Genomic DNA, 17,534 nt, shown 5'->3' with positions numbered 1-17,534 from the left:
TGGGGCATGCTGTTATTAAACTGTGATCACTTTCTGCTAAGTGTACTTGCATTTTGGTTTTAGTTTTCCAAAAACTTTAAGCCTAGTTTACGTTTCTGATATCATAAACTGCTAAACTCTGGTACCTGAAAACAAGAACTATAAGCAATGTTTACCAGTTGGTACAGCTTGGGTACTGGTCAAGCAGAGCTATAAACCAATAGGGACTGACCCAGTGTCTACCAGCTGAATCAGCATGGCCTGAAAATATCTACTCCTTTCTTCCATTCCCTTTAAATATCTTATTTCAAAAAATTATTTGATGTTACTCTAGGTTCTTTGGAAAGTAAGTGAGATTAAAACCACAAGTTAATAAAAATGGACATTAAAGAGAAAAATAATGACCACCAAATGTAAAATTCATGAAGGATTAACCAATAAAGGCTGAAGGGTATCAATACCCCCAAAGAGGGCAGTTAGAAATCAAATGCCAAGAGATCCTCTCTGATGGACTCTCGAGTTTTTAATTGTAAGAAATCTAGAAATAATTGTACTAAGTCTAATAGTTACTAAGTGTAATGGTTATACTAAGTATAACTAATAAATTCTGCTAAATATTGTGGGCTGTAATGTTTTGAGACCTGCACCCTTCTTATTTTCTCTCTGCTTTCGTATCCAGGCATCTGCTTTTGTGTTCTTGGTGATGGGGGTGGAGGCTGTGACAGACCTTGCTATGAGATCAAATTCAGAGACCTAAGCCTCCCCATGGACTACCTCAATTTATATTTTCTCTGTGCCTTACATTTATTCTCTCTGCATCTTATGTAGACCAAAAACTAAGGCTTTAATTTTGAAAAAGACTTGCCCTTAGGTTACGATACCAATGGTACCACTCGATAGCATCATAATTCATGATAAGGACGATGATGATGATGGATGATATGCGTCCTCTATGACAACTGTGCCTTCTTCCTGGCAGGCAAAACTAGTTGCTGTAACAACAGTGAGTCAACTTCTAGATGCCAGTGAAGATATTTTTCAGGAAGCTGCTGCTACTGATGATGCTGCCTTTGAAACGTAAGCACCATTTCAATTTGGAAAGAAAATCTGACAAAGGGCTGTTTACTTCTGAGGTTAAAGCATTAACAGAGTTGTCTTTATTTTTCTCATGGGTGCACTAAACTGGCTGATTCCTCTGGAATGCTTCCCACCAGATCCTCAGTTACTAGGTGGAGAGGTGTTTGTTAGCTCCCAGTTCCAGGCGGGGCCATGGCCTGGGAGAAAGAGACGGAATGATTCACAGTAGAACGTGTTTTCCTAGCCTTAGTTTGGCATGCCCCAGGGCAACCTGCATGGACAGCAGGAGCTTTTCCAACTCCTTTCTCAATGCACAGAGCTGCAAGTGACAGCAGAACCCTGCGCGGTTCAGTGCTAGTGCCCCACCCACAACCCAGCCATCACAAATATCCTGGAGTATTCTGATTAAGCTTTCTTTAGCTTTCTTTAGCTTTCCTGAGGCTACGCTGAAAAAAAAAATAAAACAGATCCACTCTACCTGCTCTCTCTCTTGTTGACTCCTATGTTTTGGCTTACTTTTGGTTGTATATTTATACTAAAACTCATATACTTTATTCATAGAGGTCCCTCACTGGGATTCACTGTGTTTTAATCTTATATACGGTTTTCTTAACTCTTTTAAAATTTAAGTTGTTAACCTGTTGGTATACATTCTTCCTTTTTTTCTCTGTTTGTATGTGTGTGTGTATAATATTACATACTCTATTGACTTATGACTTGTTTTTGTCACTTAATACCTTATACACATCTTTTTATATAAGATGTATATACACATACATCATAAATTTTAGATTACTGCATAATATAAGTGAACTTTTATTTAAGCAATTCTCTGCTACTAGACATTTAGATTGCTTCAAGTCTTTTAATATTCTGAGCAATCAGCATTCTTTGTTTGCATGACCTGTTATTTCCTTAGGAGAAATTCTTAGAAGTAGTTCTCAGTTTTCTAATTATTACAACCAGTCCCTATTTAGTGTTGAGTCTTTAAAGTATGAAAGAGAGAGAACGTTCAAAAGATTATAATTCTGAGAGACAGTGGTAGATGTTGTGTGAACAATCAAACTGGTGTATTTTCTGACTTTGAATTTCCACAGGAGTCTGGGCCCTTCCCACCGGCAGCATGGATACTCCCATTGTTCTTGAAGTTGGATAGGGAGATGGCGTCCAGAGTATGTGCTCAGTTAAAATGAGACGGAGAGCCAGAGCTTCTGGGCTCCTGTCAGAGCAGAGGCTCTGGGTCTGCAGTGTTGCTTAGAGGGAAAGGAGACGAGCTGACGCTTTTGATAAGGAAGCTGAGGAAGAAGAAGTTACGGGATTTGGCTGAGAAAGTCACAGGCCATGAGGCAGATAAGAATACAGTCCTAATAATAAACAGTTATGAATTTTACTGGCTTAAGACATGGAGAAGAAAACAATTCTATGTGACTTATGTGTACTATCCAAATGGCTTCAAGAGAGGAGGGTAGAGGATAAACAAAAGTTTAAAATATAGAACACACTGAAATATGAAATGATACAGCCACACTCACTCCCTCCTTCCTCCCACTCTGAATTTCTAGTCTACTCGCTTTTCTAGTCACAGTCCATCGGTTTGCCCTCTCCCATGTTATCTTTTGCATTAGCCCTTGTGGACTCAGCTCCTTCATTCACTTAGATGAGGCCTTCGTCCCTGCTTCCAGCCCCAAGCTCAGGTCACCAACCCCTTCGCTCTCCTCAGGAGCACACTCTGGATGCATTGCCAATGGAGGTTATCTCTCACTCTCCTCTCTCCCCAGGGAAGGAAAGTAATTGCTGCTCAGGGCAACTCTTGCTTTCCAAACTCCGTCCCCTGTGCCCAGGCCTGGAGCATGGTCTGCGGAGGGTACCACGTCCTGGTGGTCCATCTCCCTTTGACTTCTCCCCGTTTCATTCAGTTTCCTCTTTGCTTCTGAAGCACCTGAACTCCCCTTACATGCCTCTGGGGAGAAGTGGACCTGGTAAGACTGAATCGGAGGGGAGTGACAGGGGAAAGAACCCACACCAGCTTCAGGCATCCTGAGTTGTCAAGTGAAGTTCTCCAGCGTCTGTCTGGGGATTCTCTTTTTCTAAGCTGGGAGGAGGCAGGAGCTGGGGCAGCGCCTCTGCTGGTAAGGGCACCCTACCACAATCAATCAATCTGAGACCTCAGGTCTCCATTTTGAACACTTGCCGTAAAGACTGATCCATAACCTTGAAACTTTGCTGCCACATTCAAGCCCATAATTGGCCCTGTTTACCTAAGTTTGGGGATGCAAAACTGCTTCCCTGATACTGAACACCTTGTACCTTTCCACTTCACATTTCTGTTCCAGCCAGCCCTCTTTGGTTACAAGACACTCACTTAAGTTATCTTGACCAAATGGAGGCTTATTGTAAAGTGGCATATGGACTGTCATGGGAACCTAAGAACAAGATCGTCGTACAGCTGGGTGCTGTGGACTCTGGAACAGGGGGATGGCAGGGCAGCCAGGGCGACTTTTAAGGTCTCCATAGAGGAGTCTGTGGGTCTTGCCTCTGGGATGATACAATGGGTGTGGCCACAGCCTTTGGAGTCACAGTCCTGAGTTCAAATTTTAGTGTTGCTGTTTAGTAGCTACATGATTTTGGCCAAATTATTTCATTGCTCTCTGAAGAGCCTCAGATTCTTCAATGTCATATGGGAGTCATTTGGGGGCTCACTTCAGTAGGATCCTTGTGAGGGTCAAATGAGATGATGTAAGGAGTCATAGCACAATGCCTGACTTACACATATTAAGTCTTGAAACAAACACCAGTGTCTTCATAATTATGACTCAAAAAACATCTTCTAGTTTCTGCTCTCTCATAATTTAACCCTGTTTATGATGTTGAGGAAATATAATTAAAAACAAAATCTTCTGCCATCCCGGAAATGCTCTCTACAAAGGTAGCAGAGAAAGAAAACACTTTTATTACTGAGTGAGCATTAAAGCAGAATGTGAGGTGCATCATAGGCAAACACATGAGAGAGTGTGAAGACAGAAAGGAACTTCACCTCTGCATGTAGACAAGCAGATAGAACCCATTACAGACATGTTTTCAGACAAACAATAGCTAGTCCTCAATTAAGAGAACTTGACAGCACTGTTTGTTACACCTGGTTCATCCTAAGTTTATCTAGCAAGTGAGGTGACCATTTGTGTTAGCTAATTGACTTTATGCAGAGGAAAAACAAACTTTTCATATTTTTATGACAGAAGACACTTTTGCAACTTGGAACAAGGTGCCCACCCATTGTTTTTAGGCTCCTAAACACTGGGAGATAGGGGCACTAGCTCCCTTGATGTTAGCATTTCAAAGAAACGGCTCCCCTGTCCCTGAGAAAGACATTCCTAGGTCATAAAACTGACAAAATGCCAATCTAGTCTTCAGAAGGGTTTATTTACATTTCAGAGAGAGGAGAAAGTATTTACCAGTTTTCTAAAGTAAATGTCCAAAGAAAAAGGAAGGAAGAGAAATTTTTCCCCTTATTTTCAACAGGAAGAATTAGGCCTCTTATTTTTAATTTGTATTTGTCCTTGCAATGACATGTGACCTCTCTCGTCCTCTCTAAACCATGACTTTCCTGATAACTGCTACATTAGATGGAAAGTTTCTGAGTGAAAGAATCTGACTGCTTCTTCTAGTCATTCGTACCAGGTTGATGGCCAGCATCCAGACTGGGTGCTCTGAGGCAGGCACCCAGCTCTCATCCATCAGTTATGGCAAGAAGAGGGAAGAATCATATGGAAGGAAAAACGGTCCTAGAAGTGGCTATGGCTAGAGCTACCCTTTGAAAGTGGTTTTGGTTACAGCAAACACCCCCATGTATCTAGCACATCCTTCTCTTTCCTCTTAGCGTCCCCAGCGTCTCACAGGGCACTGACCTCTTGGTAGGTGCTCGACAGGTATTGTTGGTTGAGTAAATGTGTGAATTGTGTTCTTGGCAGACTGGAGTTGTTTTAGGTATTCCTCCTGTTGAAAGCAGCTCTGCAGTATGACTATTATTCACGAACTGGGAAATACCTAGTGTGAAGTGCTGAAAATTGCAGAAAATGGTGTTATAAAAGGAAAAGTTTTGATACAAAGAAGCCAACTTGAATGTTTCCATATGCATGATTATCACAAACTCTTTATAAAGCAATCTTTAAATATTTAAAAATTTATCTCTCTTTCCTATCTCACTTGAGAAAGGAAAAAGATATTTTAGTGGCAGAAATAAGAATTTAGAATACAGAAAAATTGTATTTTAATGAAATTCTTTCATTTCTGGGAAAACTGGATAGAACCAGTTATCTTAAATACAGGGATTTTGTTTCGTCAGGTACTGAATTAGTGCAAATATTTCTTATAGGAAACAAGAAAAAGAAAAGGTCTTATGACTTTTCTTTGAAGAACACCAAATTGACAGGTTCCCCCTACTCCCTCCCACCTTCCATCTAATCTATCTTTGAACTTATCCAAAGTAGAAAAGAACATTGTGAAAACCTGCAGTGTTTAGTTCATAGCTAAGGCAATGAGCTCAGAGCTCTGCTCTTCTTTAGTTCCATATAACGGTGTCCTCAGAATCAACTTATAGGGGATGCTTTGGACTCCAAGGAGTTTGGATGAGAGGAGGAAGTTGAATAAGTGGAAATTGATTCTCACCACTGGAGAAACAAGAATCACGTGCCTGGCCAATAGTGGATGGCAACACCATCCTTCTATGTGAAGACCAGTGTAATGAAGATGATTGCTATTGGGAAATCTGTCATTCTTGAGTTCCAGCTTTCTGGCATCTATGTCCAAGGTTTCCTTCAGTGGGAACAGTCCATCAGAGCTTTTTAAAAAGTGTATGTAACAAAGCAGGAGTCTGGGAAGAAAACCCAACCGTTTTTAGGCCACTGTGCCAACGTTGTTGTGATTACATGAGCTCTGTTCATGCCTTTCTGCGGGAATGTGGGAGCGAACACACATCCCTGATTTTATGATGAATCTCCAGGATATGATGTCATTATGTTTTATTCTCTGTAGGCTTATTGAACAAATAGAGACTTATTCCTTGTCTTTGGGCAGCGAGCCAGTGGTGAAACCTAATATAGCAATACAGTCTGGTGACATCCCCTCAGAGGGCTCCACAGGCGTTCTCTTCACTGTACAGAAAGGTGAGCTGTTTGTGTCGTGTGCTTGTAATAGCAAAGAGCATTCTGCTACCAACTATGAATAATCTCTATTCACAAAAATGTAGACTTTTAAATTCTACTTTTTTCCTTCTCATAGGAGCAAGCGAATCTCTCATTTCTGGTTCCACATCGATAAGTACAAGCGCGGACGGACTTAATGCGGACGAGCAGACTGAACTGCAGGTCTTCCTCAACACCTCAGCGAGTAGGTCTCAAACTGCATCGTGCTACAAAATGCCTCACATTCGTGGACTTACCAACTGAAAATCCACTGAGCGAGAAATAATGTTTACTTAGTTTCATGCTGAACAGTTTGGGTTTGAGTGTTTTTGAGCTCTGACAGATTATGGTAATCTCAATTCTACCATTGTACGTCATAGAGATGATTTTTCTTTCTTTTCAAATACCCTTTGGAGGATAGCAGTATTGAAATGCTCTGGCTGTGGACACCAATCTTTTCCTAACAAAAATCTAGTGAATGCAGTTCAATTTTACATTTAAAAATACGTTAAAAAAATATCCAGTCACAAGCTCTGGCATATTTACTAGCAGCATGGCATGCACAGGCCTGGATTCATCCTATAGACCCATCCTTGGGCTACTTTATGTAATTGGCACAGGCGTACCATCATCATCTAAGAGTACCAATTTTCAGTTAACTCTACCAATATGGTGCCCACTGTGGGCTCCCCATTTTACAAAATGTACAAACTTTTCTATGTGGCCCTTTAGAAATGCTTATGTCTAACTTGAAATGTTTGCACTTCTCAAAGTTTGAAAAAAATTGACTGTGGGCCAGCCCTGTGGCGTAGTGGTTAAGTGTGGCGTGCTCTTCTTCGGTGGCCTGGGTTCAGCTCCCGGGCCTGGACCTACGTCACTCATCTGTCAGTGGCCACGCTGTGGTGGCAGCTCACATACAAAAAGAGGAAGACTGGCAACAGACGTTAGCTCAGGGCGAATCTTCCTCAGCAAAAAGAGGAAGACTGGCAACAGATGTTAGCTCAGGGCGAATCTTCCTCAGGAAAAAGAGGAAGATTGGCAACAGATGTCTGCTCAGTGTGAATCTTCCTCAGGGGGAAAAAAAAATTGGTTGATTAATTTGACAATAATAAGCAAATTAAACATGCACATTTAATTTTACTCTCTCCCCAAAGAAAAAATCCAATGCTAGGAAGTACATATTTTAGAAAGACTAAATTCATAACTCAAATTGGTTATCTAATTCCAATTGGTTAACTAACTCTATTGATGATATAAGTTACAAATATCTTCCCTCCAGTCTATAGCTATCTTTTGCTTGTTTTTTTATGTCCTTTGTCATACTCAAATTTTAATTTATAATGTGTCCAATGTATCCATGTTTTCCTCTATAATTGATAGTTTTTAAAAGAAATCCTTCACTACGCTAAACTCACAATGATAGTTGCCTCTGTTTTCTTCTGAGTGTTTTTAGTGTTTGTGCTTACATTTTGGTCTTCAGAGCACCTAGAAATTGTGTTTGTATTTGGTGAAAGGTAGGGATCTAATTTTTTGTTCCATATAAACTATCAATATTGTCAAATGAGTTAAAAAAAAACACACTGTCTAGAGACAAAAACTCAGATTGGACTGAAAGGGACAAATTTTTATATTAATTTTTAAAAAGCCTCCAAAATTATCTACATTTTAATTCTTTCTTCCCCTGAAAAGACATCATTGAAATGTATAAGCAAAAATTATAGGAAATGCAGGGCACATTGACCAAACCACTATTATAGGGAGAGACTTTAGTGCAGTACAACTCTCCCAGAAACTGAAGACCAGGTAGACAAAAGATAGCTAATAAACTTGACCTTTATATACGTCTGTGTGTGTAATTTTGTTTGTAGACAGAAAACAGATAATAAAAATTCATTTCAAATATTCATGGAGTGCTTCAAAAACTGACCACTTATTAGGCCACATAGAAAAGCTTACACATTTTGTAAAATAGGACTTACACAGAGTTCCTGACCACAATGCACTAAAACTAGAAATGTACCACAAAAGAATAGCCAAAGTTTCATCCAATTCGAAATTTTAAAACACCATCATTAAAAAGGAAATTAAAGTGTAGATTATTAATTAGTTGAAAATTAATGGCAATGAGAACAGATCAAAACCTATGGGATGGTTGCAAAGAAGTATATAAAGGAAAATGTATATCCTTTAATAAATTTATGAGAAAATAAAAGAAACTGTTAAAAAAATAAACTAAGCATTCTGCTAAAGAAGCATAAAAAGAAGATAAATGTAAAAAAGCTGGAAGGAAGGAATTAATAAATATAAGGGTAGAAATTAATAAAAAATAGAAATTAACAAATCCTAGACTTGATCAACAAAAAGAAAAATTGATTCCATGAAAGGGCTTATGAAATATGGAAGCTTCTGACAAATTTGATCAAGAAAAGAGAGTGAGAATATAAATAAAGAGACACCAAGGAGTTATATCTAGAAATATGGAGATTTTTAAAAATTACAAGATAATGGTAAATGTAACTTTTTCTAGTGAATCTGAAAATCTAGATTAAAGGATAATTTTCTAATAAATGACCAAAATACTGTAGGAATAAGGAGAGGGGTGAGCAGGAACTTTCATTTTTTTTTTAAGACTATATACTTCCGTGCATTTGAAGTTTACATCAAGCATGTCATTCTTTTATTAAAATAATAAGAATAAAAAGAAGCCTTACTGCATTCTGAGGGTTAACTTTGTCATCCAGTGTCCAGGAGGAACAATATGGCAAGGTCAATGTGCCATGAAAACTCCAGAAACCAGCATCTACATTTCCAGGTAGAGGCCAGAGCTGCGTGGCCGGCGGTGGAGGACAGCCTGGGAGCTGTCAGGGCCTCCCCTGCCTATCTTTCGAATCTTATGACTGAATAGGCTGGTCTCACTGCCACTGTTCTAGTTTTCTTTACATCACATGTGAAAGGCAGCAGAGTTTAGGGAATTAATTCAGTTAAAGTGTATACTTATTGTTGTTGCTTCTGTTATTTTAAGTATAGGCAATAGTTGTATAAAGTGTTAGGAGACATTCCTCAGGTGGGTCTGTTTGATTGCTGCCGTGGCCAGCCTCACTGCAAAACCCTCTGCTGTGTCCATGCTCCTCTGGGACCTCTCAGGAACAGCTGACCACTTTTTCTAATGTCCTGAAGAAATGTGTTACCATAGTTTTCCAGCCCTTGGAAAAGCCTGTGATTGTCATGAAGTAGCAGAGATCAATGGTTCAAGAGATGATGGGAAGTCTCTGGCTCCATTGAAAGAGTCCCTGACATGCACAATCTGAACTCCTGGCTCTGTGATGTAACAGACTGGTCCCTACTCAGTCCCTTTGAACAGCAGACGGACTTCACAGAGCACTTCTCTAGGCGCAGCCGTCCTGATAGTGGCCCTTTGCTGTTTCCTGTCCAATGTCTTAGCAGTGGGGGAAGCAGCACGGGCTTGGGCTACTTGCGTGTGGTGTCCACCCTGTCTCACTGCATAGAAAGCAAGATGTTCACTTCATACGTGAGATCCTCGCAATATCCCCTTGCGGTGGATTAGACAGGAATTGTTGCTCCCATTTAGAAGGTAAGGAATCTGAACTTCAGGAAGAAAATTAATGTGGGTGGAATGGCCAACCACAGATTACATATGTTAATTACATATTGCAATTAAGTAGAGGTTCAGTCAGCAAACCATTTTAACTGAATGCACTTTACTCACATCTGAAGCAGCTGTGCAGGTCAACAGGGACGTGGGGCTTCGTTTCTTGATTACCCTGGAGTTCACTTATTAATTTCAGTGTCTTTTTTTCCCTCACAGGTAATGCCAAGTCATGTGGCTTTGTAGTGTATCAAAATAGCAAGCTTTTCCAATCAAAAACTTTTACAACAACATCAAATTTTAGTCAAAAAATTGTCTCAAGCACGATTGACGCAAATAAGGAAGATCAGAGTAGTTCTGTTACAATGGTCTTTAATCCAAAGGTGAGTTTTCCCATTAACGGAAAGAAAAACTTCAGCCCATTGTTAATTACAAATGCGGTAACAGTTTTAGAAAAAACCAGATAGTTTACAAAAAACGGATTGTTTGGGCAAAAGAAATTCACAAAAAAAACTCTTTGAAAGATTCTTTGAAAGTATTCATATCAACCTTACCCCTTCCATATTTTTTTGTCAGGCTAGCTAAACGCAGAATAAACTAATTTGAATTTTATATCCTTTTTCTTCTCCCTAATCTGTAATGAAGATGCTGTGATTAGGACCTATCTAATTGATTTCTCACATGCTTATCTTACCCTATTTGAGTTTTTCTACCCAACTAAGCATTTTAAAAAATCAGTTGCAATTGTCTTATCAATTTGCAGAACAACCAACAAGGATTCCAACTCCATTCCTATGCCTGTGTCTATTGGAATCTTTCAAAGAAGGATTGGGATACATATGGCTGTCACAAAGAAGAAGGCCTTGATGGATTCCTGGGCTGCCACTGCAACCATACAACGAGTTTCGCTGTATTAATGGTAAGGATGTACATAGGAATCTTTTTCCAGACAAGAATTTTCCCTATACACAATTCGAGTATGTGCTAATTTGAGATAACTTTGGGGTTTTGTTTACGTTGATACTCAACCCAGATTAAATGGAAAAACAAGGAATGGGGTGAGTACTAAAAAGGAAGCGCTGGTAAAGGCAAGTAGATTAGAGTTCTTTGTAACATGGTCTCAGGATAGACGAGTCCAGCACTGTGCATTTAATAATGAGAAGGGAGCCCATGTGCAAAAAGAGCTGCTGACAGACTCTACCCAACGAACTTGCATGTTCTGAAGCATGGAGTTGTTGTAGCCAGACTTACGGCTGTCCAGCTGTGTGTTGGGGACAGGTTCAGTACATACTTAGCTGTGGGTGGGCAATTTAAATCAGTTACCCAAAGCTTTTTCCCTTGTAATCATCTGAGTTACTAAGTTTATGCTGGAAGATATAGGAGGAAAAGTTTCTGAGTTCATCCGAATCGTCCGATAGTTCCTCTATGGATTTCTTGAAGCTTTTGCCCTCAAAGCTGCCCTGTACAAGTGCCTGATAACACTGAGCGTTGGTGTGCAGCTGTAATGCACCTCTGGAAGGTCTCGGGCTGACCCTCTTAAGAAGAGGAGCTTTGTTTGTTCCATTTCCAGAAAGCTATTATTCTGGTGAAACCAGCAATGTTAGTTTCTATGTTTGATGAAATCTTTTCATATGCAAGGGAATGAGGAGGGATCCAGAGAGTCTTACCCTCGTCACGGGCTATGAATGCTACGAATCTCCCCCAAAGAAGCAGAAGTTCTTGTTCTGCAGTAGCTGTGATGCAGGCATATTTGGGAAGCCAATGCAGATCAGAACACACTGGGACAACATTGAGTACCAATTGATAGAACCTCGCTTTAAAAAATTTTTGGGGGGGCCGGCCCCGTGGCCGAGTGGTTGAGTTCGCGTGCTCTGCTGCAGGCGGCCCAGTGTTTCGTTGGTTTGCATCTGGGGCGCGGACATGGCACTGCTCGTGGAACCAAGGTGAGGTGGCGTCCCACATGCCACGGCTGGAAGGACCCACAACTAAAAATACACAACTATGTACTGGGGGGCTTTGGGGAGAAAAAGGAAAAAAATAAAATCTTTAAAAAAAATCTTTTTTTGAGATAATTATAGTTTTCTTATTTTAATTATCAAATATTTCTTATTTTAATTGATTTTATTTTCCAACTTGTATTACAAAGAAGTCTGTTTTCTCAATTAAAAAATAATACAGATAAAATTTTAATTTTTTGGATATCTTAAGATCATTAGGATCATTGAATAGCTGTGTAAATCTCAGATCACTATTATATTAAATGATACAGACCACACTGTCATAGTAGTTTTTCTCCTTTTTTGAGGTCAGTCTTTCAGCTGTTTCTTCTCACTAATATCTGAATCTGCCTCAATGCCTACCTACTCACATTCAGAATTAGTTTTGGGTTGCAAAATTCCAAAAAAGTCTAGTTAGAATTGTATGGAAAGTAAGAGCAGACAGGCTCTGTGTGCATAGACACCTCTAAGATCTGACGACCTACGTGTTCTACGATTCTTTGTCATCTGCTTAGTATATGGCACACGGAAAGTCGCAGGAAGCTTTTGTTTTATTATTTTTAAAAATGAAGTTTGTTTGGTTTTTATTTTCTTCCTCCAAGAGCAGTACATACTCATTGCATATTGGTTTTTATTTTCTTCCTCCAAGAGCAGTACATACTCATTGCATAAAGTATGAAAGCTTACCTACTAAACTGAAATATAGTGATATGGAAAAATGTTTTTGATATCTTAAATTAAAATAGCAATTCGAGAATAACGTTATTATGTTAAAAAACCCCTATGTGTTGGTACAATTGATGTAGATAATATTTGTAAGCACGTACAAAAAGGCCGCCTCTGGAGAAGAGATGATCTCAAGAGGTAGGGTATAATGTAGGGGAGTTGGCAGTAAAGAGAAAGATACACTGTTTTATTATGTTTCCATATTACTTTTGTTTTTTATAAATAAGCAAAAATGGCTTTTCTAATTTTAACAATTTAAAAAAACTGGAAAGTACGGATAAGCAAAAGGAATCATATATATCCTACCCACCCAGTGATCACCAGTATCTCCTTTCCAGATTTCTAAGAGTATGTACGCACATCGCGTATACTTTTCTATGAATATGTATTAAAATACTGGGATAAATATGGACATACTACACAAAAATTAGATCTCCTTTTAAAAAAATTAACAGGATCATATGAACGTCTTTGCACGTCTATAAATATATTTGTACAACTGGATTTTTAGTTTATCAACTTACATATGCAGATTTCCCCTTGGATTATAGTTACATACAAAAATAGTGTAATGGATAAATGAAGAAACTCTAGCCAATTTAGATTTAATCCAAACAACTTTGATTTTAGACATTGAGAAGCAGTATATATGTTTCTCCCACCTGAATGAGTTACACAACTGTTCTTAGGCCTCTACTTCATGTAAACTGCTGAGAGATAAGGGGTTAACTTATTTCCGTTTAAAATATATCAACTGCTTTATAAAAAGAAGACATATCTGGCTATTTTGACCAATGTATCTGGTTGTTTTGACCAATGCATCTCTTCATGATGTAGACTTTCATAGACATTTCAGGAATGGTTATTAAAAATATGAATCTTAACTTCTTTTCCAGAGTTTCAAAAAGTATCATAAATATCCTGAATCACTAGACATATTATCCATTCTTGGATGTGCACTGTCCATTACCGGTCTGGCTGTCACGATTATATTTCAGATTGTCACAAGGTAAGAAGGGAAGCAGGCTCTTCTCACGAGAGAGATTGCTACCCTGATGTTATTTCCTCTGAGTATATCTCATCAGAATATAGTCTCAGAACTAGAAGGGGAATCAGACTGAGTTAACAGTGTCATTGTACAGAAGAGGACACTCCGTCTTGGGGAGGCTACGAATTACACTCAAATAAATATGTAATTACAAACCATGGTAAGTGCCTTGAAGGAAGACTACATACCATGTAATTGCAAGTTCGTTCTATAAAATTAGTATGGTCCCACGGCTCATTGGTGACACAGCTCCTTAGTGTCAAACAGAACCACACCTACCAACTTGCATTTGCAAAAAAAGAAACATTGCTAAACAGTAAGTTTTTGAAAATAAAACTAATTTACAAAATATATTGTTTTCAAATGGTGAAACTTTTTAAAGATTTTGAATTCCATAGTTTTTTTAAAGCTAATTTTAAAAAATTAACTATAAATACATATTTCTCTCCACTTCAACCCCCTCACTCAAGGTCCAATTTTGTGTATCACTTGTTATTTTTTGTCACATGCTACATCTGTAACAATCTGTAACTGTCCGCTTGTTCATTTTTTAATTTGTCTACTCTCTGTCATCTCCGTGAGCATGAAAATTGATGAGGATGGGGACTTCCTCTGACTGAGTTGTTGCTGTTGTTTGTTTGGTTTGGCTTTCATCACTGTATCCCCAGGGTGAGCACAGTCCTGGCCCACGCCGGAGGACTATCCACAGAATACATGAGTCTATTGCACATGCCTGCCTGGTTCTCCTCTCAAACTCAAGATGTCTCAAGATGGACTCATCTTTCCTTCAGAATTATTTCTCCCTGCTAAATTCCTCCACAACTATTTTCTCAGATGGGTAGATTCAGAACTTTTTATTCTAAAGTTATTTGTATTTTAAAAATTTTCCTAAAGTTCTATTAAGAAAATTAAAACCATGAAGCTGGCCCTGTGGCTGAGTGGTTGAGTTATTGCACTCTGCTTCAGTGGCCCAGGGTTTGGCCAGTTTGGATCCTCTGCATGGACATGGCACCGCTCATCGGGCCATGCTGAGGCAGCATCCCACATACCACAACTAGAAGGACCCACAACTAAAAATACACAACTGTGTACCGGTGGGCTTTGGGGAGAAAAAGAAGGAGGGGGAAAAAATAAGAGAAAAAGAATTGAAACCTATAGAAAAATGGAAAGAGAACACTGAACGTCCGTATGCCCTTCACCTAGATTCACCAATTATTAATATTTTGCTTTGTCTCTTTTTAAATATTTTTCCTGAAATTTTGGAAGTTGTAGGCATCAAGACTGTCATCTCTCAATTCCTTAAACGTGTATTTCCAAGAACAAGGGCGTTCTCCTAGGTAATATAATACTATTATCCTCACTCAGGAACTTTAGCATTAGTATAAAGTTATAGTGTTGATATACAGTTGACATTCAAATTTCTCGAATTGTTCCAGTAATGTCCATTATAGCTATTTTCAGTTTTTCCCCCCTCAATTCATTTAGTCCTCATATCTCTTCAATCTCCTTTAGCCTAGAATAATTCCTCCGCTTTTTGTGTGTTTGTGTGTTTTGGTCTTTCCTGATATTAAAATATTTGAAGTGTCCAGGTCAGTTATTTTATAGAAGGTAGAATGTTATACAACTTAGGATGTGTCTGAAATTTTCTTCATGACTAAATACGGGTTAAGTATTTTTGATGAGAACACTAAATCATTAAGTCTTTTCCGGTGGGGCACAGCAAGAAGTGCGGGAGGTCCGTTTGTCCCATTATTGGCATGTTAAGTTTGATTCCTTGTTTAAAGTGGTGTCTGTCAGATTGCTTCACTGTGAAAGTTCATTCTTTCCCATTGTAAGGAAGAGGTAATCCACGGGGTGATGCTTTGAGACTGTGTGAATATCCTGTTCCCCAACTTTTACTCAGTGGTTTTGGTATTCTCTGATGATCACTGCTAGAACACATTACACTAGTGGCTGAAAATGATTTTCTAATGGACCATTCTTTCTCTGTTTGGTCACTGTAAGCCTTTGTAAGGAAGTATGTTCTCCAGTGTAGCCAGAGGGAATCCTTTAGTGTTGCTTTGTCACATCCCTATCAGTCCTTAAACATTTCCTTATTTCAGGCACAGCCCGATGATCCAGGCACATCTTTCACTTTCTCTGCCCCAGACTTTGAATCAGCCATTTGTCTAAAGAGTCAGAATTCTCTTTGATTCCTCTTCTTTCCCTCTCGCACATAACGAGTCTCTTGCTACTCATTTAAAGTTTGTATACTGAGTGCTACTATGTGCTAAGTGGCATGTGAGGAGCTTGATATGAAACGATGGACCGGACAGATAAGCTCCCATCTCTCATAGCATTTGCATTCTCAGGGGGAAGTCAGACATTATATAAATATATGCAATTACAAATTGTGGGAAGTGCCTTGACGGAAAATTAGGTGAGATGTAATTACAAGTCTGTCATGTAAAATGAAATGGCTCTTTATTTGTCCTTTCATTTGTATTTCTACCATCACCACACTTGAACAGAGAATTATTAGTCCCATGTGAATAAGTTGCAGTAGCTGCGTAAGTAGTTTCTTTGCCTAAAATCTCACTCCTTCCAATTGTCATCAGATTTTTTTTTCTATTCTCTATTAACATATTTCTTAGCACAGTTTTGCTGCCACAGGTGTCACTAAAAACTTATCAGGAAACAAAAATAAAAATAAAATTGTATCGATTTTTAAATCCTGAATCAAATTTGTTTTCTTTGTTCATGGACAGGTTCCCATATAATAACAATAATAATAATATATACATATATAATTATATATATTACATATTTCTGTGCACATTATAATAATGCACAGAGTACAATAATATATAGATAAGCCAGGCTGTTTGAAAATAGCCTGTATTCCCTGTGGATTATAATTTATGTTTGAAATTGGAGAAAAATTTGAAACTAACTTTACTTTTATATAAAAGGATTCTTTTGACTAGTTTTTGCAATTCTTGTCATTAAACTTTTCAAAGACAATGAAATTTTGAATTATCTAGAAAATCTCAAATAAAATCTCAAAAGGATAGATGGAGTTCTGTTTGAATATAAGCTTTTTATTCAGTGTGGAAATCCAAACACCGAGAAGGGTCGTGATGGAGTGTTAGAAATCATAGAGGATATGTAACTGGCAAACAGACTTGTTCATCAAATTCTGGGACATTAAAAATAGAAAGGTATTTGAAGATGTTAGAACTGCAAGCACAGTAATAAACCTAGGGAAATACTTATTCCCAGAGGTCTTGTAGTCTGAAAAATCCAGGATCGTTTAGACGGTACTGAGTAGAAATTTTATAACTTTCATTAATATAGGATTGTGTACCATAATATACAGAGAACCGTGTAGTGGCATTAGATGATATTTAAAGATATATCTCCCTTTAAACATTAAGGAAAAGAATATATGCACAGAAAACAGAATATCAAATCTCCCATTTGAGATCAGCTTTATTAAGGGCAGTCTTGCATTCTCTGCCAATCTGAAAATATACACATGGGCCACCACAGACACACACACACTCATATACACTCACCCTCACACACACACACACACACTCACACTGCCTTCTGAAGACTGCCGGGAAACAATGCCAGCTTGCAAACAAAATGAGAAAAGGCTGTTCTTTTCTAGTAAAGATTGTGGGTAAATATGAGAAGAAAAAAAAAAACAGTTTTAAAGAGCACTTGGTTCTACACCCAGAAATGGTATCTTCAGATGAAGGACCCATCCTCGGGCGTGTTATAGGTGAAAAGGCCTTGTGTGGGCTACGGAAGTATGAAAGCCTTACGGGCCCTGGGCACAGCTGGGTCTAACGGAGGAGCTGGCCTGGCTGCCAGGCGTTCTGCTGCATCTCTTAGTTCAATCAAATCTCAGGCCAGTCCTGGAAGGGGACCAC

General features: G+C 38.7%; 1 protein-coding gene across 1 annotated transcript in view; it reads left to right on the top strand.

Moving 5' to 3' along the window:
* ADGRG7 (adhesion G protein-coupled receptor G7) overlaps positions 1-17,534 on the top strand; it is a 58,440-nt gene that overhangs the window by 22,994 nt on the left and 17,912 nt on the right. Inside the window, exons 6-11 of the mRNA XM_070582882.1 lie at positions 959-1,056; positions 6,088-6,218; positions 6,334-6,441; positions 10,063-10,226; positions 10,607-10,762; positions 13,463-13,575. Coding sequence (XP_070438983.1) covers positions 959-1,056; positions 6,088-6,218; positions 6,334-6,441; positions 10,063-10,226; positions 10,607-10,762; positions 13,463-13,575 — 770 coding nt within the window. The remainder of the gene's footprint in view (positions 1-958; positions 1,057-6,087; positions 6,219-6,333; positions 6,442-10,062; positions 10,227-10,606; positions 10,763-13,462; positions 13,576-17,534) is intronic.

This window comes from Equus przewalskii, chromosome 18 (genome assembly GCF_037783145.1).
Source record: "Equus przewalskii isolate Varuska chromosome 18, EquPr2, whole genome shotgun sequence".
Lineage (NCBI taxonomy): Eukaryota > Metazoa > Chordata > Mammalia > Perissodactyla > Equidae > Equus > Equus przewalskii.
Note: the sequence above shows the minus strand (reverse complement) of the source record. Positions and strands in the feature narration are given on the sequence as shown.